This window comes from Micromys minutus, assembly GCF_963924665.1.
Source record: "Micromys minutus genome assembly, chromosome: 12".
Classification (NCBI taxonomy): Eukaryota; Metazoa; Chordata; class Mammalia; order Rodentia; family Muridae; genus Micromys; species Micromys minutus.
In genome coordinates this window covers 47,649,589-47,674,852 of record NC_137981.1, presented here as the reverse complement: position 1 = coordinate 47,674,852, position 25,264 = coordinate 47,649,589, and the positions used below count along the sequence as shown (strand labels likewise).

Sequence of the window (25,264 nt, the reverse complement as noted above, 5' to 3'; positions counted from 1 at the left end):
ACATCTCCTTCCAAACAATGACTAGTCTCCAGACCAAATCCTTTATGGACTTTTGAAGTTTTAAGAATTCTGACCTAAAGTCAGAATTGAAATGCTTTGTTTCAGGAATTTATATAGCAAAACTGCCCTTAGTGTTCCTTCGTTTGATTCATGTGTATTCACTGTGTGCAGGGCCGGTGGAGGCCAGAGGAGGGCGTTCGATGTCCAAAGCTGCATTCACAAGCAGTTGTGAGCCACCCAAAGTGGGTGCTGGGAACTGAACTTGGGTCCTCCAGAACAGCAGTGAGCACTCCTACTGTAGTGGATTCTGAATTCTCTCAGGTAAGAAGGTGGAGTGAATATGCTACTAATCTTAACATCCGGGAAGCTGGGGCAGGAGAATCATCATGAGTTTGAGTTCCAAGTCCGCCTAGTTTCCAGATTGAGACCCAGTTTCAAAAACTGAAATAACAAACACCCCATCTCTATCTTGCCAGGAACTGGGGTACGTGTCTATCTCCCTACTTCTACAGGTCGTTGCCTGGAGATTATTAGTCTCAACAGCACAGTGGGATCATGTCTGAAAAACAAAACAGAACAGTCTGAGAACAGCCACTCAGATCCACATCTTAGACCAGATACCAACTGCCCATTAGATGACAGCACCCACATCTCATTAAGCAGCATCCCCCAGTGTCACCGGAACAGCATCCACAAGGAATCTGATTTAGCAAGTAATGGTCTGTTTTATTTTTATTTTTTTAAAAGCTGGTTCTATAACTGTATGTAGAGAACTAAACTCTATAAAATAGTTTCATTCTCTATGTGTATGGATTACCTTAAGATACGGAGAGCCAAATTATTTCTCTGGTTTTATCTGATGGGAAAAACAACGCGCAGTCTCGTCGAATGGGTTTGCAATATTTATATTCCATTGCACAGGTATGGGCTATACAAATTAGTAACATGAGTTGTTTCTTAAATTCCAAACATTTGTCTAAAATCTGATTACAGCAGAGACCTAGGATATTAAAACATCAAGGCTGAAATCCTCTAAAGTGGTTAAAGCAACACTGAAAATACTGCGTATTTTAATTAAAGTAATAGTAGAAGGTGACCTCAAATGCTAACAGACTAGGTAGCAGCGCTACTAGCATCTACAAGCACACTGTGGTCCTTTTAACGTATGACTGTTCTTTAGGTATCCTTTCCTCCCTGTGCAGAATTAACACAAAAGTCCAGATTAGTGATTTCAAGAAATTGAGATTCTTCCTCGTGAGTAAGCTCTACAGAGAATCGAACCTTATCTAGGAACCAGCACATTTGCTAATTCAAATATCAAGGACACCACACTTAGAAAACAGAAAGGTTTTGTTTTCTTTTTTTTTTTTTTTAAGATAATGGTTTTTAATTGAATTCTTGAGATGAAGAGACAGTGAAGCCCTGTTTGCTACTTACATGAAAAGAAAACTTTAAAAAACAATCACTGCACAAAATACAAAGGGGCGGGGTATGCTGCGGCACTGGATTTCTCCCACGGGTTCCCTTGACTTCTCAAGAACAAATTAAAGTTTCCATAACAAATTTGTTCTCAAAGTGCCGAATGGTGAAACAGTTGCTGGCCTCCCGCTTCTGAATACCTGTTTGGAGAGGAAAAGGGTTTTGTTTTTTGTTATTGTTTTTAGTTTTTAGTTGTTTAGTAACAAACACATTAATCCCCACTGTTACTCTTTAGACATAAAGAAAAGTGACACTACTCTATAGCCATCCCATAATTTCCACATTTTAAATTTGTTCTCCACTGCCCCCTTTCACATATCCTAGCGCCTGGTAACAGTGCTTTACACACGGCTAACAGTGCTTTACACACGGCTTACAGATGTGCTGCCTACTCTGTGTCAGCTTGACATGCAAGCTAGAGTCGTCTGTAAGGAAGGGACCTTAACACAGAAAATGCCTTCAGAAGATCCAGCTGGAGGGCATCTTCTTAACTAGTGATTGGTGTGGGAGGGCCCAGCTTATTGTGGGCGGTGCCATCCCTGGGCTTGTGGTCTTGGGATCTATAAGCAAGCAAGCTGAGCAAGCCATGGGGACGGTAAGCATCACTCCTCTGTGGTCCCTGCCTTGTTTGAGTTCTATCCTGACTTCCTTTGTTGATGAACAGCAAGGTGGAATTACAAGCTATTGAATAAACCCTTTCCTCCCCAACTCGCTTTTTTTGTCATGGTGTTTTGTTGCAGCAACAGAAACCCTGAGACACGGATCTATGAGCTCAAAGGTTTGGGAAATACTCTAGTATTTGGTGGAGTCACGTATGTGCTTGCAGAAGTGCACACCAGGAGAGACAAACTTCATCCTGTCAAAATGGTTTTAGAAAATCATGAGCCAAAATAGTAACTTAAATGTAAGAAATCAAGGGCAGGTTTCAGATGACTCAGCGACCCGAGGTAAGAACAATGTCATTACAAGTATTGGAAAGGACCAGGAAAGCACTTATACTGACTGACGCAGTCCCACAGAAGCCAGGCTGCTGAGTCACCGATGGCATTGGACTCTGTACCATCAACACGCACGCTTGTTTAGCATTTACAATGGGCACATGCTGCTACTCTCACTGTTTGGGGGAAAACAAGATTTAGTGACGGCAGAGCCGCGTAGGTCAAGTCAGGGCCCTGGACTCCTTACCTAGCCGCCTTCCTAAGTCGTCTGGCTATGGCTAGCCTCAGTGTGTCCCACAAGGTGAATGGACCTATGAGAACTTGGATCCCCGAGAGTCCAAGCTTTTCTACATGCAAAGTGAGGGGCAGGCATCTCAAGGCAAAGGCAGTTCATGCTGACTGACCTGGAAATACTAACCAAGCGTGACACAGTTCCCTTGAATTTCTCACCCAAGGGGACAAAGCAATTATCTGACTCTCTTTACCTTTAATGGTTTCCCTGCGCTGCAGTCTGTAGGTTTCCTTGTCACGGCACAGTCGGTAAATGAAGAAGCCCAGGACGTCCACGTTTTCGATGCGGTCGGTAATCACCATGTGCTCGTGGATAAGGTAGGACTGAGGCAAGTAGGTCCCGGCCTGTGGGTGAAAAACGTGACACGGAACTTCCCAAGTGTGCACTGAGCAACTCGAAAAGCAGGCAGAATTCGTAGGTGACCGTTTTAAAGCAGGGTTTACGGATATTTAACTGTTTGTTTTTATCAATAAGAGTCTTGGTTTTTGAATTGCAATCTCGATTTGGTGCCCGAGCTGCTCCTCGATTCCCAGACTCAGCTGGTTGTTTTGTCTCGGCCTCCCAGGAATGACTATAAGGCTAGTTCACAGTTTGTGACAAGACAGCCAAACCCAACTCAGAGGCATCGGAATTAGGTGGCTAGTTAATAGTTACTTTCTAGTGCTTTAGGAAAATTTGAATGTGATAAAAGCTTTCGTATTTAAAATTTTTCTGCTTTATGTATCATTTACTATGTATGTGTGTAGCACGTTGTGCGCGTGCATATGTATAAGTATGTGTAGGCCTGAGCATGGATGTCGGAGGACAACTTTCTGGACCGAGCACACAGTGTCACCTTGCACGGCATGCACTTTTACTGTTGAGCCGTCTCACCAGCTCAATTTTGAATGTTTTTTAGAATGTTATTTATAAAATGGAAAGCATTACAAATGAAAAGAAACAACACACAAGGTTTGGCACTCTTTTTTTTTTTTTGTACATCTCTTGGCTACATTCTGGAAGAGTGAGCTCCAAGAATGTTAACTTTTCAAGACACTGTACCAACCCCATTAATCAGAGATAGCCAGCACTTGGTACCTTGATGTTAATAAGCAGCTCCAACAGGTTTCTGGGCGGCATAACCACGGATGTGTTCAGAGGGATCACGTAGCACTTGTCCAGGTTCAGGTCCAAGTAAGCAGTGAGTCTCTGGAAAGAGGGACATGTGTCGGACAGGTCAGTGGACCTGGGATACACAGCAATGGGCGTCTGAGAATTTTACCTGCGAGGTGGGCTGGCTTTAGAGCTCACAGATCCCTTGAATTTCAACAATCAAGAACTTGGTGGGATCAGCAGGCAAGTCACAGGCAGCGAGAGGTGAGAAGGCCGAGCCTCACGGGGAGAGGAACCTAACTAAGTCTACTTTTGTCATCTCATGTGAGAGCACTTGACTACAGAGACCAGTCTGGCCTCAAACCCGTGATCCTCCAGTCTCAGCCTTCCCCGTGCTGGGATGAGATGCTTGGAGTTTCCAACTCTCCCCCCTCCTCTCTTGAGTAAAAACTAAACCATGAACTGAAGAATTTAGCAACTACTAAAAGGAGAATGTAAAGGTCCCAGAGAATCTGCACTCTTTCCACAACCCTGACATTAGCTCACCTTGTTAAAGTCATGCACAATGTTGGCAGGATCACTGTCCGCAAACTCTGGGACAGGCACACTGATGAATTCAACCTCGTCTTCCTCAAAGATCTTAATATTCTCTTCAATTGTCTGGTAGCGAGCAGCTGGGGCGTCTCCAGAAGGCTCGTTCAAGATGACATCATCTTTGATGTACTTTAGTCCGCAGTAGTACACGTCATCTGGCTGTAGAGTTGAAAAGACTGCACCTCAGCACTCCCGCAGAAGACAGGTTTTTAAATTTAAGTCTTACTGAAACTGCCACCCCAACCTAAATAGTACTTTGCTTACAAACTCTTACTTTTCAGATGACAAGTCAGACAGCTTAATTACAGAGCTAGCACATTCTTTCTCGAGTTCTGAACTTGTCTTTAAGGAAAAGCTTTTCAGAAGGAGAAGAGCAGCTGCTTTCCTCTTTCCCCTGTGGTAGGGAGGAGCCGAATATGAAAGCTATCTCTTGTTAAGAAAATCTGAGGGGACATGTAACCTGCTTTCACCTGTAGTCAGTTTCTCACAGAACACATTCAAAAGCAAGCAATACTTTCCTTTCTTTTGAGATAGGGTTTCACTTAGTCCACGCTGCCCTGTATCTTGCTGTGTATAGAGCCAAGGATAGATAATAACGTTAAACTTCTGGTCCTTCTGCCTTCAGCGGAGAGAGCTACCATGCCCAGTGTACGTGGTACTGAGGAATTGTGTCCACTCACATAAAGAGGTAAATAAGTGTATGTAATAAAATATTTCTAAAGTATATGTACATAAAGACTGAGGTGTGTAACAAAATATTTTGATACCAAATGTTCTCTTTGGCAGTAGAATTTTAAATTATTATTATTTTATTTTATGCAAACTGGTGTTCTGGCTGCACATACGACCGTGTGTCAGATCCCTGGAACTGGAATTACAGACAGTTGTGAGCTGCCACTGTGGGTGCTGGGAGTTGGACCCGAGTCCTTGGAAGAACAGCCCGTGCTCCTAACCGCTGAGCCATCTCTCCAGCCTGCAGATTATTTTTTTCTGCATCTTGTGCTTCTTACAAAACAGAACAAAACACTCTATTTGAAAAGATGTAGACAGGAGTGGTGGTGTCACCTTAGCACATGAGCAAAGGCAGCAGGATCTCAAAGGTTTATGTCAGACCTGTCTACATATGTCTATTTTAAAATAAACCCACTTTTATTCTATTAGTTTAGAAATGTTTCTCAGTATGCCTTTAGCTTAACTAAGACCAAAAGTGAGCATGGGGTTCACATACACTCTGGAAGAAGACTTCAAAATTAGTTTAAAAATCTGGTTTTGAAGCATTTTTTTCCCTACTTGGGAACATCAAAACATCTGAAGCGGTCATAAGAGTGGGTTTGGGGGGGGATGGTATCATAAATTATAATTGAGTGGGATCAATGTTTTAACACACTGAGAGCACTATAAACATTAAGTCTCGGGCAGCTTTCACCAAAGTGACACTGTAATTTCTGCAAGTCACCCAACTCTGCAATAGCACGGGCTATCAGGGAGCGTCTGAACTGGCTGTCCAGGGATGGGCCTGTCAATGTTGGAGCTTATATATTCATACAAGTGGCAATTCATGATATATATTATATATTCATACAAGTGGCAATTCATGATATATATTATATATTCATACAAGTGGCAATTCATGATATATATTATATATTCATACAAGTGGTAACTCAGGATTTATCTCTTTACTATTAACTATGGCAGAAAAATGAAAGCCCATTTTAAAAAAACATCCATGTCCAAACACTGTCATTTGGCTGTAGACAGAAAGCACATGCTTAGAGCAAGGTGGAGACATTCTAATTCACAGGAAAAAGGAAAGAAAAAGTCAGGCCAAAATAATAGTAATAATTTCTGCAGAGCTGGCAAGACTGCTCAGTGGGTAAAGGCACTAGCCACTGAGTCTAACAATCTCAATTCCATCTCTAGGAACAGGAGAGAACTGGCTCCCCTAACTGTCCTCTGACCATGTCCCCTCCTCTAAAGTAAGTAAACAAATGTAGTACAAAATCTTAAATATATGTTCCTAACTACCTGAAGTGCAAAATACTTGTACAGGTATGCTCCTCCAAGGATGACACCAGCAAGCATGAAGGCCAGTCCGAAACACATGCACCAACACCACGCTCTCCTCTGGCCAACCGGAACCACATCATCCGGGTCCTAGAATGTAAACAGAACAGCCACTTAGTAACCGAGTAACAGAAGGCTTGGGGTTATTAATGAAGATAAAGACCAAGGGTATAAGTATCTGACCAAAACTAACCATGAAATGACAACAGGGCACCCCGACTCACCCCCATGCCTCCTTAGCCAGAAATGGACACTGGTCCCCAGAGAGACTTCTAGGCAGAAGTCTTCTCTCTCTCAATATTTCATCTACAGTGTCTTGAACAGTAATACAAACCACAAAATCTATTTTCCATACACAACTTTTGGCACCCTGTCGTAACAGTTGAAATTCAGAAAAGGCAATAACACAACCTTGTCTCACAGTTTTGTAAGGCTGTATTACACACCCAGGGTATTTCCAAAGTGGATCACTTATAAAATGGTTAGCCTTGACAAGTAGTTTATCTATTTCATTACAGATAGAAAGCCATTCCTTAACAACCTACAGAAAAACTAACCACTGTAACAAAATATAGGATACTAAAATTCTTCGAACAAACAGAATCTAAAAATCAGGACAAAGGTATGTCTCTATAATTAATTCCATAATTAATTCCACCCTACCCAAATCAGTTTGATAATGGCTTTCATTTTACTTTTAATAACTAAACCTGAAACCCGATATGAACTTTGAACATTACAGGACGTAAGTCAGGAAAGGGAAGGTGGATTGATGAGGGAAACCACGGTGAGATAGCGCATCGGCCCAGGGAGCAGCTATGGCCAAGGGATGAGTCACTTAGGAATGGCAACCACAGCTTTACATCTTTATTTCTAAGATAAGAGATCGTATCTGGATACTGATGGGCAACATCCAACTCCAAGTACTGTAGCCAACAAGAACAATGTTAGACAGACGCACCCCACTGTTTTTTAGAGAGAGGTTCTCACACCACGTAGCTCAGGCTGACCTCAAACTTGTAGTAACCTTCTGGCCTCTGCCTCCCGCCTGCTATGATTACTGGCATATGCCATTGCATTCATGGGGCTGAAAGGAAGCTTTATTTTTAAACACGGAACCACGCTGAATAATAGATAATAGTCAATGTAAGGTTCAGACTGCATTTGAGGTTGCTCTCATTGGTGAAGGGGGTGTGGATGTTTAGATCAATGAGTCTCCTAAAACGTAATGTGGAACGGAATAAATGGGGAAGGATTCATCAGGTGTCCTATTAGTGAGAAGTTGTAAGAATCCCACATGTGGTAAGAGTTTTTAGACCCAAACAATAACGTACACATGTCGGCTTAAGGTTGCCTGACAATAATGCAGGATACAGTGTGAGCATGTCCTAGCAAGCTCACTCTCGGAGTGGGGTCGAGGGTGGGGACCGCATGACAGATGCAAACAGTTGCTCTCCGCATTTGGTCACAGCTGCCCGGACAGCCAAGCGTGCACATACCCAGCCCTACCTGCCAACCCCCTTCTGAGTTTAAGTGAGTGGCTACGGACCAGGGGTAGACACGGAGAAAGAAGAGCAGCTTCACTGTTACACGGACAGTGAGTTCTCGGGCTTTGTTGATTTCTGATTTATCATTTTAACTATGCAACAAACAGTGATTCTGAGGATAAATTACATGTCTGATGTGTCTAAACAGCTGCCCTGGGCACCAGGAATACAGACTCTGCTAAGGAAAAGATAGGCTGGATGACTGAGGAAAATATACAAAGAGCCAAGCAGGTTGTGCAGGCCTATAATCATAGCACTCGGGGTGAAGCGGGAGGTTGGGGGGTTGGGGGCGGGGACTACGGCCAGTAGGAAGTCAGCCTAGACTATACAGGAAGCTCTAGGCCAGCCTATCTTCCATATAAAACCCCTTTCCTATCTAGTTAAACACAAAACATAATCGTGGGCTCTGGCAGGAAAACTGCAGAGTGAGACTCCCAGGAAGAGAACATGGGATGCAAGGACACGGGACGAACCACACTGCGTGTTCCAGCAAGCAGCACGAAAGGGGAAGAATGAACAACATCACGAAGGCAGAATATACGGCGCGGCCAGGGAGATGCGGCGCAGCTGGGTGCTCAGCGTGGTGGGAGGGATCCTAGGGACGGAGAACTGGAGCAGGCCACAAAGAGCCTCGGCATGGAGCTCAATTCTTAAGTTATTTTAGAAAGTCATTTTCCAGGACAACAGAAGAGACTAATTTGTTAAAGAGCTTAGCTTTAGAACACTTACTCAAAGGGCAGCCAGTTACCCCGCACCTGAAACACGGCTAAGGAAACAAACAAGAGTCTATTTCGGTATCTAAATTACAGACCCGAGTCCACAAACCCCTGCGAGCCTCCCGAGAGCTGACATCTCCACGGCCTCATCTTTTTCCTGCGTTGCCTTTAGCCACTTGCTTTCGTGCATTAGAAATTCACGAAGAGATCTTATCTCTCGAGACCCGACTCGGCCAGACCACCGTTCCTGTTTGTTCGAGTTCATTTCTGCATTCCTAGACGCTCTAAACCACACTGGGCGCTTAGTGGCCGAATGAAGAAAGAGCTTGGCTGTTTAAGTTTTCATGATTCACAGAAGTCGTACTGGCAGCCAGAAAGATAACAGCACGGACAACATCATCATCTAGGTTGTATAAGAAGCTGGCTATCTGGCAAAGGCAGGAACTGCCCTTAACCCCATGTCTGTTAAGGTCAGGTTCGTGGAACATGCCGGGCAAGGTTCTGTAAGAAAGTCACATGTGAACAGCCGTGCTTCTTACTGTCAGCAGCTTATGAACTAACAGGTAGGACAGACACGCTGAGTCACAGAGCCAGGACAAAGCACATTCATTCAAGATAAAGGTTGTTATCTGAGCGGCTGGGGTGGCTGAGGCAGGAGAATTGCCACCAACTCAAAGCCGACCGAGGCTAAGGTGTGTTCCAGATCAGCCAGGACTACCGTATCAAAAAGTAAAAAGAACAATAATCTTTTTTTTAAAGGGTTAGAGCATAAAGCTCTGGAGCAAACCTTGTACCTGTTGGTTTACTGAAACTCACACCACAGCCTTTCCAGTCAGGTAGAACAGAGATGCTCATTAAAGTCCAGTCTGTTTTTATTCAAAGTGGTACTTGACATCCCAGCCAGTAAACAGCTGTCAAAGGACACGGGGTGAGGAAAAAAGAAAGCCGTAGAAAACCTAACAAAGTCAAATTATTCTACTAAAGAGCAACTATTAACCATCATCTGTCCTTGGACAGGGTGGCCTAAGTCTAAAATCTCGGCACCTGGGCAGCAGAAAGCAAAAGGACTAACAAGGTTGGGCCAGAGAGATGACTCAGTGCTTAAGAGCCCTGCGGCTCCTGCCAGGAAGCCCAGCTTCTGTTCCCAGCACACAGGTAGCTCAGAACCTTCTGTAACCACAGCTCCTGGGAATCTGACAACTCTTAGGACATCAGTATCTGCATGTGGTGCACATGCCTTCTCAGGCACACGCGCACACGTGTAAAAATCAATAACTATTTTAAAATATTTAATCCTCCTGTACAAAGTGTTTTTAAAGAATGCCTAGGTTACATGAGAACCTGCTTCAAAATAGCCAAAAGAAAAATAATTATTCATAGTATCATTCAAATTTGTTCCAAACTAAAATCAACCCAAATATGTATTAACTGATAGATTTCCATTTATCACATTCATATTATGAAACAAAACAGCAGTGATACTTTATTTTGTGTGTGCTTCAAACATTTTATAACTTAAAGAGGAAACGCCCACCCCCATGTCCCCAGGAGTGTTTCTCTTCCTCTTAACCTCAGTGCTTAAAGTCCACATTAGAAATCTCTTAAACTCCAAGTTGGCTTTAGAAAAAGATGGGTATGTTAGGTCCCTCGGCCTGATTTAACCCGAGGCACACGGTTACCTCCTTCCCTGTACCGCACTGTAACTGCTCCTTAACTGTGCTTGGAACTCCCACAGGCCCCGCACAATTATCATCTTTGTAATCTTCTGAAAAGTCAAGACTTTAGCCCAGTTTATTCAAAGCCCACCCTGGCCTATTCCCATCCTCAATAGGTAAAGAAGTGGCTTTCGGGGTCTGGCTGGTGGTCCGAGGCAGGAGGGCTGCAGCTAGCAGGTAACCTAGACAGCCCGAGTTAGAAATAAAATAAGGAAGACTGGGGATGCGGTGTGCACAGTAAGTACTTTGAGGACACACAATGAGGCCCAGTCTATGAGACACAGACATGGTGCAGGGGAATCTCTCAGGCACCACACTATGTCTGGTAAACTTACCAGACAATCAGACGAGACTATTTAACTGTACCTTAAGCAAAATGAAGTTTAACTGTATTTTACTTCCATTAGTTATAAACTAGATCACCTCCGTCAGGCCCCTAAGAGGCTTCAATAAATGGGCTTCAGTCATTAACGTAGCTCAAATAAAACATAAGGTTTAAAATATTTTTTATTATTCGGCTTCAAAGTAACAAATACTTCACATCCTTTGCTGCTTCTATTTGAACCTTACTTACGTAATAAATAGAGCACACACGGTGCTTTTTAAGAGACATATTCTAAAGTTCTTCAAATGTAATGTTTTGGATTTCCCAGCAAATGTAACAGTGGTGTCTTAGAAACCAAATTACTAAAGAGAAAAATATGTCAAGTATTAAAAATTACTGGTGCAGGGCTAAGGATGTGGCAAACGGGTAGAATTCTTGTCCAGCATGTGAAGCCCTTGGCTTTGGTCCTCAGCACCACCTACATAAACCAGCTGCTGTTGGCACACCTGTGAGCTTAGCCCTGAGGATGGAGAGCTGGGAGGACAAGTTCAAGGTCATCCTCAGATAGAGCACAGTAGATTTTGAAAATAGTCCTCCCTTGGCGTCCTGCCAAGGCCTTGCAAATTCTTTCCTTACTTTTCTATGATAAATCTGTTTGCTCTGCTTTAAATATATATATATTTAAAGTCCGGTGAGCGCTGCAGCCCAAAGGGTTTATTTTTTTCCCCCCCTTTACAAGTTGTCATCACAAGACTTGTCCCCTGTGAACTGTCTCCTGTAAGTACACTCACTGTAAGGTATTTACTGTATACGTTTTAACTCCTATGCTCACAAAACTTTTACTGAGTACCATAACTATCTTTCCCAGACTAATCTTTTCTAAGATAGGGAAAAGTAGCCTGAAATATGAAAAAATTAGAAATTTGAAGCACACTTTTTTAAAAAAAGACTTATTTATTTATTTTATGTATACGAGTACACTGTAGCTGTCTCACACACACCAGAAGAGGGCGTTGGATTCCATTACAGATGGTTGTGAGCCGCCATGTGGTTGCTGGGAATTGAACTCAGGACCTCTGGAAGAGCAGTCAGTGCTCTTAACTGCTGAGCCATCTCTCCAGCCCAGAGTTCTAGGTCTCAGTTGAATGGAAGATGCTCTGCTCACCTGGCTATTTTTCTCGGTATAGGAACATAAAACAAACAAACAAACAAATAACAACAACAACAAAACCAGGTCTCATGATATTCCCACCATCAAAAGCATCAAGTACCAAGCGCCTCTGATGTAGGTGAAACAGAACCTCAAGCAGGCAAGTCAACCGTCTGTGGGACAGCAAACATCTGTTTGCCTTCTTTCTTCTTCATCTTGACCAGTATACAAATTCTGCTTCCCAATTTCCTTTTCAAACAGGATTGTCACTGTCTCAATTACTGTGTCCCAGGGTCCACATAGGAATATTATCACCTTTGACACATAAGCAGGAAGTACATTCCCAGAACTGGGCATGCCCTGAGAGGAGCAGAAAGCTGCTCTTTGCAGTAGGTACCACAGTTCCCAGCGGCCTCGGCCAAGTTAATGAGCACTGAGCTGAAATTAGGAAGTACAAGTAGCATGTTGAATCGGAGTTATCGAATTAGTCTATATTTAGAACCGGGGCGATGAAAGAAAGGCGTTCTCGGAGGCAATGCTGACGCCAAGCAGACTGCTCTGCACTCACGTTTTCTTGGTTAACAAGTTCTACAATATACAAGCAGCTACACAGGAAGAGAAACAGCAATCTAAGCTATTGCGTAACATTTTGAGAAATGTATAGAACCGAACCAAACTGCTAACATCTTACAAAACGAGTGCATGCCTGGGTTAAACAAGCAAGTCGGAATTAAAAGAAGAAACTGAGTGCGGCCCAGAAATAAATGCACTCAGCGCTGGGGCATCTCGGTCCATTGTGTATCATTAGGGGAAGGCGAAGTGTCTGGTGCAAAGTAAAATACTATTAAATATTCATTTATGAGTAACTTAAAGGTCCATTCCTTTTCTGCAGTTTAAGATCTCCTCCTTAGCCACGGGGCAGCCATGACAACCGTTTCCTGAATACCCATGGACTCAATGCTCTACAGAGCTCTAACAATGACACCTTGTGAAGCAAAGGTTGACAGGTTTTCCAGTTCATGCTTTGTAAGCACTATTACATAAACGGTTTACCAATGTCCAAGGAACAAAGCAGCTGGCTTTGCCCTCCCACTGGAACCTGGTTGTTACTAATAACTGTCTTCCGAAAACCTTAGGAACCAGCAATCCGACTGTTTGGTCTTGGTTCCTTCGTCTACTGTGCTTCTGGCTCTTGGATGGAGGGATATAATCTCCTTGTGAAAGCAGAGATGACATTTTTCAACATGCTGTCAGACTCGGGATGTTTCTCTACTGTCCATCAAATCGTATGAGACAGTGTCTATGAAAAAGTGCTGACATCGTGTGCACACGAGGCGGGAGTGTAGTGGAGAAAATCAGGTTGCCAACACGGACATTTTAAAGTAAGTCTTGAAAAGACATCAATGAACAGCAGAAGGCGGCAGCCGCCTATCATCGTTAGTACTCAGGGAGCAGAGGGGGAAGGATCGCTCCAAGTTCAGGGCCAGCCTGATCTACACAGCAAGTCCTAGGTAAGTCAAACGGGGACCATAGTGCAAAGCACTGACAAAACAGAAAAGAAAGAAAAATGAAAAGGATTCATTGAAAAGCAAAACTCAGAGCAGTAAAGGCATAAAGCAAAACCCCCAAATTGGTAGTGAGCCATCTTCCAAGTTACTCACAAAGTCGGCCGTCTTGGCTCTCCGGCGAGATTAGAGATTGGTGGCTCATTTTTCTAGGTCATCTTGTCAGGTCTTAAATTAGTGCCAATAATCCAGACAGTTTCCATTATTATCCATTATTAATTATCATTAGGCCTATTGTTAGTGCAAAGGGAATATTCTAATTAAACTTTCAAAAGCTACAGTGAAGGTGGAGTTGAAAGTCCAAATATTGATTTTCAGCTAATGTTTATCTTCTGAAAACTCAATGAGGTAATGGTGAAGGCAAAGCGAAGAGACGCTCAGCAAAGTCCCAGAGAGGGGAGGAAAGCCCCTGGCCTCTGCAGACAACAAACGTGAAGCAAGGAAAGGAGTGCAGGAAGAACTAAATTCCAGAACAGCCGCAGAGCAGGAGCCAAGGCACAGCACCCGGGAACCATGGCTGAGGTGAAACCTGATGCAATGGCATGGGAGGGTCGGTGGGGGTGTGCGTGCCTGCAATCCCAGCGCGCAGGAAGCCAGGAAGCGGAGACGGGGAGAGTGGTGTGAGTGTAGGGCAAGCCTGGACTTCATCTCTCTAGGTCAGCCTAAGCTACAACAGAAAGAGGCTGCCTTGGTGGAGGGTGGGGAGGGGGAGGGAAGGAAGGAGGATCAGTGCACCCAGATATTCGAGACTTTACAAACTGTTAATCACAGACTTCTTATTTTTCTAAAGCAGACCAAATGCATGGAAGCGCACACAACCCTGAAGGCCTGACTGATTCTCTAGTAAGCCTCAAGATACAGAAAGGCAATTAGACTACTGAAGAAGATGAAAAAAATACACAGAACTACCTCCCAAGAAACAATGATCGAATCCAGACAAGAGAAGAAGGATTTATGCAGGAAAGGAAGCGCAGTGGAAGTGTGCATCTTACTCTGGTCTAAACGGCACTTTCCAAGTACAGCGAAAGCAGAGGCTATCGGTTTGGCAAAAAAGTTACTATGTATACCAAGATTGTGTGTTTGGTGAAAGAACACACGTGTGCGTGCATAACTACATCCATCTTTTATAAGGACACTACCAATGAGCAGTATTAAGACAGCACAAGAATGAGAAATAAACTTTTGGAAAACAGCACGCAGCAGCAGCATACGCAGGTATTTCAGGACACTGTCACCAAGTGTTGTGCAGAGGTCCCCGTCAGGGACCCACCGTCCTATTACTTTCCTAACAGGGCTAGGGGGTTGCTCTCTCACTTTCTTTCCCTGTAGGCAGCAGTCTGCACAAGCTGAACCTGTGACATCTTAACCAACAACATGGCCGTGCAGACCCCAGCTGACTTCAGTCGAATTGGCCACTAAACCCGGCTCCGCTCCGGGAGCATTACTTCTAAACTGTCTGCATTGTTTGGAAATGCTCGCGACTCACAGAACAGCTGTTTGTGTTAGGATTCTAAGTAGTCTGCCTTCTTTCTGATACAGTAAATATCTCTTTATGTCAATTCTGTAGAATGCAGAAGCTCCCGAGGTTTATGAACTTTTTTTGTTTTTTAACTTTTGCTCAAGACGCCTTGGGCCCAAAAGAATCCCTGATTCAGAGAAATGTGGTGCTCAGATCATGTAGAGCTAAGCAGTGTTTGTGCATACAGATACCAGCCTATGCTCTGTTCAGCAAGGCCACAAACCAGAGCGGCCATGCAGTAACAAGAGACTAGAAGAAACGTAATTGCTTCTGATTAATTCAAGGACACGCACATTAGAATATGTCTCTAGGGAGAGAAAGCATATTGTAAAGGAAAATAAGTAATTTCCCTGTTGGTGGCAAAATTCTTTCCACGTTGACTGGGGTGTTAGTTCAGGTACACACATGTAAAGTCATCTCAAGAGCATAAATTTTTCTATGTACAAATGCGCCACAGCCTCTAAAAATGTGTCCTACTAAGATGTTGCAGACTATTTACATCTTTAGATTAATTCTATTGGTACCTAACACACGTTTTATGTCAAAGGACTCGGAAGATCAAAATTGTTACTATGTTCTACAACTGACTTGAGATGGGGCGTACAGTCACGATGTATCATGTATCATACAGTATCACAGACATGAGATTCCAAAGCAGGAATGACTGGCAGGGGTGAGGGGTGTGGCTTCTAATCGCTGTGCTGCTGAGGGAAACAGTTACAGAGACCTGGGTACAGTCTGGTTGAGAGATCAAGATGTGCGAACTGAGGGTACCGGATAAAAAGGAGGGATGCTACTTTTCCACTCTTTCTCCTAAGCCCTAGAAAATGTGGGTATCGTCCCTAATTCCTGTGCCGCAGAAAATCAAGCATCACATTGCACCTGAACACAAGACTTTGCTAGCTGCCTTTCCACATGAAAGGAGATTATGAAACGGTGGCTCACATCAAGCCGTAAGTGTTTCTAGCTAAATCGTTATACGAATTTAATGAAAATCCTGATTTGCCTTTCAAACTATGGTATTATAGGGTATTACGTGGAGCAGCTCAGTGGTACAGTGTAGGCCCTGTGACCACAACATAACCACCTCCACCACCAGGGTTCAGAGAGTGGACCCGGTTTCTTTTAAATGAAAACCAAAGAAAGTCTAACTTGATCAAATATGCAAAAACTCCACTTTCACCAATTCACATTCTCGGGCATAAGAGAACTCTGTCGTGCTGTTTAACATGGCTCGCCCTCTTCTAACCAAAACCGATAGGGTTGAGGACTTTATACACCAGCCAAAAAGTAAAAACGAGAAACTCAAAGTCACCTTCGCTGGTTTAACAGGGATCTTTGGATACTGCAGCGATCTAAGCAGTTTAATTTCATTTAATTAACAAGGGGAATTGCCTTTTTGGCTAGGTACGGTGTGGCCTGCCGTGTGTTCAGTCCTAGGACTTAGAGACCCAGAGGCTGGAGGAATGCCTCGGGTTTAAGGGCATCTGGTCTACATAGTAAATTTCAAGCTAGCCTGGGTTACAAAGCAAGTCTCTGTCTCAGAAAACAAGGTGAGAGGGTGAAAGAGAAAAAGAAATAAAACTGGCTGTTGGCTTTTTACAGGAACCAATTTTAACCCGGCTCAGCCTGAAGTCGAAGTACCCAGCAAGTCAAGGCAGGAGCCCTGGTGAGCCTAGGTTACACAGTGAGACCCTGTGTCAAAAACTTTTAAATTAAATATCACAATCATATCTAATAAAAAATATTAGAATTTACATTTTATACTCACTCTGAGAAACAAACAATTTCTAAAAATAATCTGGCACTAAAAGTTAAAGATTCAGAGATGGGTGTGACAACGTGTGTCTGCGGCCTTTACACTCAAAACTGCGTTTTCAGGCCAGCCTGGTCTACACAGTCAGTTCCAGAGCAGCTAGGGTCACAGTGTGACCTTATTATTAAAACAAACAAACAAACAAACAAACAAATCCCAAGAAACTTAAATTTTTGAATATTAAAAATCCAGCAAAGCTCGTTGTTCCTAAGATAAGGAGTCCAACTACCTTGTTAGATACTTAGGGCGTGAACAAAATTGTTTATGCAAGTATTTCAAATTTTAAAAGTAGTAGATTTCCAGCTAGGAAAAACTGCTCACATCTGTCATCTCAGTACTTTCCAGTCTGAGGCAGGAGGATGGCTATAGTCCTAGACCAGACTGGGCAATAAAATCCAAACAAACAAATTGATCCCTATCTTAAAGGGGGGGGGGAGAGGGAGAGAGGGAGGGAGGGAGGGAGAGAGGGAGAAAGGGAGAGACAGAGAGAGAGAGACAGAGAGAAGGAGAGAGGGAGAGAGGGAGAGAGGGAGAGAGAGAGAGAGAGAGAGAGAGAGAGAGAGGGAGGGAGGGAGAGAGGGAGGGAGGAGGTTCTAATGCCATGCACAGTGTCAGTTTCTCAAACAAATTTGGTACTTAACCTAAAATTACTAGCATTAATAAACCAAACTATAGATGTTATTCCAATATTAACCTGTCTTTAGTCATGTTCATATTAGCACCAAAACATGTATCACTCCAGGAAACCTGTCAGCATTAGATGATAAAACAGTTAAGTACAAAGTTAGGAGGTTCATTCCCCCACTAATAATTTTTTTCTTTTCCATAACTCAATTTAAATTTTCCTGTTTCAGAATAAAAATTACATTATTAATCCAGTTTGTCCTAAAATGGGACAATTACTAAAACACTTCATAGCTTCCCCCCATCTCAATGTAAAGACTAAAATCCAGCAAATCTTCAAATATTTTTTTCATTCAAATATTAGTAACATGGCATAAGCTTAAAGCTCGTGAGAATATAAATCCTAAAAATACAGAAGAAAGTGAAAACCATAATTAAGAGAAGAGGGCTTTTGTTTTTTAATGGTTTTTAAAGTTAGCAATAGCATTTTTTTGGAAAGTTTTTAAATGATGTTCCTCGGGTCACTTCTGCAATGTAATCCTAAACCTGAAACTTTTGGCTACCTATCTTGTAAGAGAATAAGGGTAAGGCTCCACACAGAAGTGCCTGGGATGCCTAGCGATACACAGAAACTAAGCTAACCACAAGCACAGTCCAGTGTTCCCACTGTCTGAGACACTCAGGCATCGCCTTTAGAGTCAGGAGTGTGAAACCCTTTATCTTAGAAGGTAGTAGCTATGGCCTGAATCCTTGGGTGGGAAAAGTCCTTAACTCCTCCTACAGTCTCCAAGCTCTAATTAAGTGACATATTTAGGGCTGGAGAAATAGCTCAGGGCGAGGTGTAAAACCCTCTCCTAGCATGCACAAGGCCCTAGGTTCAATTCCCAGGTCCGCGAAAGTGGAACTCTTGCCAATTAAAAGAGAGCATCTTTACTGACCCATTTCTTTGTCTGAGATGATTGTTACTAACACGATGCCATACAAGGAGATCCAAGAGGCTTTAGTCAAAACATGAATTCAGAAAGCATCTCATTCCTGAGGAAGAACGCAGCTTCTGAAGTCACTTCAGATATTTGGGTTATGGTCTGACACTGAAATGTCTCAGGTGACTGTTCCATACATTCTTCTCTGGGCACTGACACACAGGTCACACTTTTGCAAAATATAATCAACAGTTGGTAAGTTGAATACTGAATGCATTAACTATACCTGTATCATAAGTAAGTTTTAGTGTTGATTTAAGAATATATACAGCTATTCACATAAAACTCTTAGGTGGTAGAGGTGAATTTCCTGAGTTGGCTTATGAGTATGCCAAGAACAATATCTGGCCTAACCCAGCTGGGGACTATCATGCTGGCAGCTCAACTTGTCCTCCAACTAATGACAATGACTGTATGCAACACTACCCACCCATCAAAAAACGAGTGTCTCATCGGAGATATACAGAAGCAACTGTCTCCCAGGATAAAACCCTCACTTCAGACACCCATATCCTCTACAGAGGCCAAGATCTACTGGCTGTGAAAGTTTTACTGGCTCCAGCCAGGCACGGTGGCAGCTCTAAGAGGCAGAGGCAGGAGGATTACTGCCCTTTCCAGGCCAGTCTGATTTACACTGAATTCTAGGATAGCCAAGTCTATTCGATAATAAAAGTTTATAGTCAGTGTCTACAAACATAAATTACCTTACTAGGTAATAAGATGCACTCTGACTAAAGAGAGCCAAGCTCCCAGTCCCCCTGTAGAGATCAACATGTCTCACTGAAAGACTAGTCATACATTTTATGTCCTTCCTCTACCCCTCTAACGCCACAAAACTGAAATCTAGATTATCAAACCAATCAATCAGTCCTGACTGTGAAACTATCGAGAAAGCAGAAAGCACAACCCAGCCATTCTGTGACCATTCAGAAAGTGTTTGTCACCCGTGCCTGCCTGTTTCCTCAGCTCTGCAATGTCTCACAAACAGCTTGCATGGCTGTCTAAGGAACAGACGGAAGGGGGTCAGGAGCAGGTACTGCAGCACCGGCTGTTGCTTATTCTTCCCCCGCTCCACAGTGAGCTAAGCAAAAATGAGAACCGGCTTGATTATATAATTCTCCCTGACACTTGGTTCCCTTTTCTTTGGCCACTGACCCCTAGTAGGGCTCAAGGGAGGAATATAACAAATTAAATATGAAAAGGAAATTGTCTTGCCAAGGAGGGGAGGACTTGTTCCCCCCCACACACAATTAGAACTGGGTGTGGTGGTGAGTACAATCTTAGCACCCAGGAAGCGGAGACCAGAGGATCTGGAGTTCAAGGTCATCAGCAGCTACATGGTAAGTTCAAGTCCACAGTGGGCTATGAGAGACCTTGTTTCAAAACCCCAAACAATTTTAATTGTTCTAAAGCTGCGATTTATATAATCCCAGCATCTTCATACAATTTAAAACAGAAGGAGTCCTTGCAGACCATCTGGTTCGATCCTTGAATCTTGTCCCATCTTTTCACCTCCCTTCCCCCAAAGGAATTTAAACAACAAAAACAAAAGTGAAGCATTTATACTGGACATACTTGGGGTTTCTGGTGCAGTAACAGTATTTTCTTTATATTTGCACACACACTTTCCTAAGGTTCAAAGAAAGCTCGGAACACAAAAATCTAAGACTGCTGCCTGTCCCATTGTACATCCTTATCATTTCAAACTGACCTTTGTCCCACAGATCATGACACTATAGTTCTTTGCTGCATCTGTCCCTCTAAAAGCTGTGTGTCAATCGGGATGGGTCAGAGAAGACATCAAGACTGTCGACCGAAAAATGGGGATGGAAAAAGAATAATGCAAACTAGCTGGGATAATGTAATCAAAAGAAATAGCTGCTGGGATGGATAGCAATGCAGAGATTAGTCTGAAACTGTAATGGAGCAGAGGAACTGCTTCCAGAAGGTTCTCCAGGGCAGGAGACAGCAGGAAACAGAAGTATAAACGTATGTGTGTGTACGTTACATAAGCCACTGACAGGAGAGAGCAGAATTCCTACGGATACCCATAGGGTAATCCTCCAGCATGTTCTGTAAAGACTGGCCCATGGCTGCCCTGTAAAAGTGTTAAAATGCTTTCTTTCCAAGTTCTCAACCAGCTCGGTCCTCCGGACCAAAGGAAGTGCCCCAGGCAAAACACATTAAGGTTAATTCTGTTCCCAGCCCAGGCGGTCAGACAAGGTGGTTACCACACAGCGCAGCCCAAAGGAGCACCAGAACATTATGTAATCACTCCGCAGCTCTGGGATGAGATCAGGTCTCTCACTCAGCAAGCAAGCTTTTCCTTTATTCTTCCTACTCCCACTGTAGAGATAATGTTCCCCAGTGAGAAAAGGCTTCCAGCTTAGAGCTGGAGAAAGAATTCTTTTTGGTTTTGGTTTGGTTGTTTGTTTGTTTGTTTTTTATTAACCAATTTGGCTGTAACTTCTCTGTGACTACAGAAGAACATAAACCCTCACTGCTTATCTTCCTTCGGATAAGAAAATCAGAGAAGAAATGAACACAAAACATACAGCTATAAACAGTTACTTTGAAATAAAAATATAATTATGGTGAGCATATGAAAAATCCTGAGAGCTTGAGAGTAAGACCACGACATCACAAAATGCAAGACTGATTCAAAGCTCCTGGGCAAAGTGAATTCTGATGTCTGTCTAGAGTTTCAAACCTTTACAACAGTGGAATAAAAGACAGAGAAATGGCATCGTTGATACGTCCTTGAAGTTACAGTTTCAGAATTTAAAGATCATATACCTATCTAATATTATGGAAAATCTGTATTTGAAGCTGGGCATGGCTGTGCACACCTGTGAACTCAGTACTTGGGAAGAAAAGGAAGGAAGGTCAGAGTTCAAGGCCTATCTGGGCTAGACCAGACGCAGGCAGTCTCCACAAACAAGGATATAGAGTTGTTGTGACTGGATACTTGACTACAGGTCTATTCTAGATTAAAATGTGCCTCTGACAAAGAGATAGGATAATTTGCTACGACAATTTTCCCCAAATTCTAAACATTTTTTTCAAGACCTACAATGTTTGTACTAGGTTCAGGGAAACAATACTAAACCCAGAACCCTTAATCCTTTTAGGAGATCAGCTCAGTCTTCTTATCTCCAGGGAAGACAGACATTTAAAAATCAACCTGATGTTTGCTTTTAGCTGGAACATTTCCAGAAAACATGTACAAACAGCCCAGATTGCTACTGTGTTCTCAAAAATGTTATAGGGCATTAGTGGCCTGTTTCTTAACAATCATTTTCATTAGATCATTAAAACAAGCAAAAACACAAAGAGAAAAAACAGCCCCCCCCCCCACTACTTGTACCATGGACACAAACGACTGATTTTAAGTCAAAACTAAAATTACCCAAGTGACAATAAAAGTGTTCAGGAACAACGAAGCAGCACCTTCGGTTAATAGCTATAGGCATCGAATGTCAGCAGCCTAAAGACAAGGCAGAATAAAAACTTAGAAAACAATTGCATTTAAAAGAATATTATCCTAAGTCACTTTTAAAAAGTGAATCAAGTGTCAGCTTCACTCAGTGTTATGTGGTAAAAATGAGGGTAAAACTCAGGGAATGTGGTAAAATGAAGGTGAATTCCCTACGTCCAGGTTCCAGTTTCACTTAACTCAGAAGTCCCCACAAAGAAGCTGGTAACATTTCCAAGTCAACTGTTGGGTTACAGGGGGAACTGCCACAATAGCAATTACTTTCACCTGGAATATTTGTTACACTAATAAAAAATCACCAGCCAGAAACTACTCCCAGTATACTGTTGTCTTCCTTCTCCAAGGAAGGAAGGTGTTCACCTGCCGACACCAAAGGCCGTATGAAGGCAAGGGAGTTTGTAAAAGAAAAGGGCTTTTAAAAAATTAAGACGCTTACAGTTGCTGGACTTAGTCCAAGTGCTTTCAGCCTAGAAACGAAAGTAGGAAACAACAGAGGTTTAGGCTTGTTATGATGTCAGCCATTTTAGGCACAGTATTTATACTGGAAGAAAAGTGCCAAACTCGGTGGTGGTGGTGCCTGTCGCTGCAGGTTCCCAGACGACCAAGCCAAGTGCAAAGCCACGGGAGCTCGTACACCTGTGCAACTGTCCCCTTGGGGGTCGTCAGGGTCAGGACCCCGCCCCGCCCGCTGCACACACACCACGGTACCCGGGAGCGGAGGACCGTCGGGACACCCGTCCCTGCCGCGAGGACCCCGCCCGCGACCCCAGCCAGGACCTTGCAATCCACCGCTACGGCATCGGGAGGGGCGATGAGCGCCTCCTCGCTGCTCTTGGGCTCGTCCTTCTTGGCCTCCTTCTGGGCCAGCGCCGAGTTGAACGTCACCTTCACCATGGTGCGGCCTGGGGCGCCCTAGGCGGCGGCGGCGGCGACAAAGGCTGGGGTCGTGGGTGGCAGGATCCCGGCTGCGGGTGCAGCCTCCGTCGGCCGAGCTTAGGGCACGACTCTGCAGCGGAGGAGCGGACTGCGCGACAGCAGCAGCGGCTCAGTGCACCACGGTTTCCGGCCTCGCAGCTGGGGCGCGGGCGCGGGGCGGGGACCCGGGGGCGTGGTCTGTGGGCGGGACCTTGCGCGGGGCGGGACCTGGCTCCAGGCCAGAACCTCCCTAGCACCGCCCTCCTCCCTCCAGATTCAGTGGGAATCAGGCCAGGCTTTGTGGAGGGCGCGCCTGGTTGAGCTAGGACTTGTTGCCCCTCCGGGCTGCCTGGATTTTCCGGTTCTGAGTTTGCTTCCAACTAGTTCTCCTCCGGGGCCCAGTGCTGCAGAGTTGATAAGAAAATGAGGGGAACTCTGCGGGTTGGCTACATGGGATAAGTTAACTTTTGATAGCCCCACATTCTCTTTAATTGTGAGTCCAGAAGCAGTGGAATCGTATGAGAAAACCAAACAAACCCAAAAGCTCCGTTTAATCATTTATTAGCAAGCGACTCAGTAGAGCACAGGAATATTTGAAGCACTGCCTTCTGGTGTCCCAGTGATCGGACTTATGTCCCACAGACCTCGCCCTAAGGTGTTGCCTGTTGACTAGGCTGGTCTTTTCTTCCTCCCTCAGAGGTCAGTGCCTGCCCGACCTAGTCTCAATCCAATGACCAGGAACCCTCTTCATCCATTTGTATTCCTAAAATCCTACACTGGTAAAACAAAATGTACCAACCGAGTTCATGTGTGAAAACAAGCCGTAAAAACCATATGTGCCCAAGGCAAATCTGTGATTTGTGACAATGTACTTAGGACAAGTTCTCATTTTCATCAATGAGATGAAAAGGTTTTTTTAGGTTGGTTTTTTTTTTTTTTTTTAAGAGGTTTTGCTTCTGACTTACAGGAGACATTGGCCCACACACTCTGACTGGGTTTACAGCTGTGTCCACAGATGGTGCTTTGATCAATTGATTGATCCTGTAACCGTCTCCACACCATCTTCTTGTTCAACTACACTAGTGTCTGTTGACTAGAAGGTTCCTGCTGTGTGGGGCTCTGGCTTAGGCCAACCTTGGAGAAGTTGAGACAGGGGTTTTTGAGCTCCTGGCTGTGTTCAAGGAGGGAACTTTTTTTTTTTTTGTCAGTAATCTTTATTTCCAAATAGAAATCACTATTTATACATATCTATATAAATTATGTGAAAACCTTCAGCAAATCAAGATTTATAAAATGCTATAGATTGCTTTGTAAATTTTAGTTGTGAAGTTTCTTCTTTTTCCAGAACATCTTTCCTTCTGCATTTGCTGCTTTTTCAGCCATGATTTCTGGATACTTTCTTCCATTAAATCTCCTGAACTCAGAGTCAGCCAGTGGTTCTTCCACAATAGTCTTTTTCCTCTGTTTCTTGGGAATTCATGAATGGTAGAAGACAGCTGGATTATCAACAATGGTTCCAACTATTTAAAATTCTCCACGGAGTTCTGGATCGCAAATCCCTGAAAAATTGCTCTTGAGAATAACCTAGGCTGAGAAAGAATCCAGTCTAGACCTTCCGTTTTTTTAGTATTTTGAGATTTCGGTTAAAATTTAGTCAGCCTGGGAAGATACTTGGTCCTGTTGCAACTGTTGCTGTAGTAACTGGTGGCATGACCTGCAGCTGCTTATTTAAACTCCTCCACCTGAGTCACTTGTCCATACAGCAGTCTCACGGTGGTCACCAGCCTGCTGGCTTTGGAGAAATGAGATGGATCTGGGCACCATGTTATAAAACCTTTAATCCCAGCACTTTGAAAGCAGAGGCAGGCAGATCTCTGTGAGTTTGAGGCCGGTCTGGTCTACATAGCAACTTTGAGGCCAACCTGGTCTGCATAGTGTGACCTTGAGGCCAGCCAAGGGTGCATTGTAAGACCCTGTCTCAAAGCAAAACCAACAACAAAAATTTTATAATGAAAATTTCCTGAGACATTATAATTGAAGACCTCAGAATTCTGGAAGCAAAACATAAGACAAAAATGAAGAGTTAATTATAATATCTTTATCCCTTTGTATTTTTAAACATTTTTTATGCCTATGAATATTTTTGCCTGCATGTGTCATGTACCTGTGCCTAAGGAAGTCAGAAAAATGAGTCAAATCCTCTGAACCTGGAGTTACAAATGGTTGAGAGCTGCCATGTAGGCGCTGAGAAACCAAACCTGGGTCTTCTAGAAGAGCAACAAATGCTTTTAAACCCCTGAGCTGTCTCTCTGGTCCCATATTTCTATTTTTGATTGTGGAATTGAATAGGACTCCATTCCATGAAAGAAAAGGTGAGGGGGTAGATGGTTTTATAAATAGAAGAGAAAAAAAAAAGTCAGCTGAAGAAAGC

At 43.5% G+C, this 25,264-nt stretch overlaps 1 protein-coding gene across 1 annotated transcript; it reads right to left on the bottom strand.

Annotated features, from left to right (window-relative positions):
• Window positions 1–702: 702 nt before the first annotated feature.
• ITM2B (integral membrane protein 2B) lies at window positions 703–23,002 on the bottom strand. Its single transcript, XM_080926132.1, has 6 exons — window positions 22,696–23,002; window positions 6,424–6,552; window positions 4,348–4,554; window positions 3,787–3,897; window positions 2,903–3,053; window positions 703–1,619 (listed from the first exon to the last, which is right to left on the bottom strand). The coding sequence occupies exons 1-6, from the start codon at window positions 22,810–22,812 to the stop codon at window positions 1,534–1,536; spliced, it is 801 nt and encodes a 266-aa protein (XP_080782258.1). The 5' UTR covers window positions 22,813–23,002; the 3' UTR covers window positions 703–1,533.
• Between the last annotated feature and the right edge of the window lie 2,262 nt (window positions 23,003–25,264).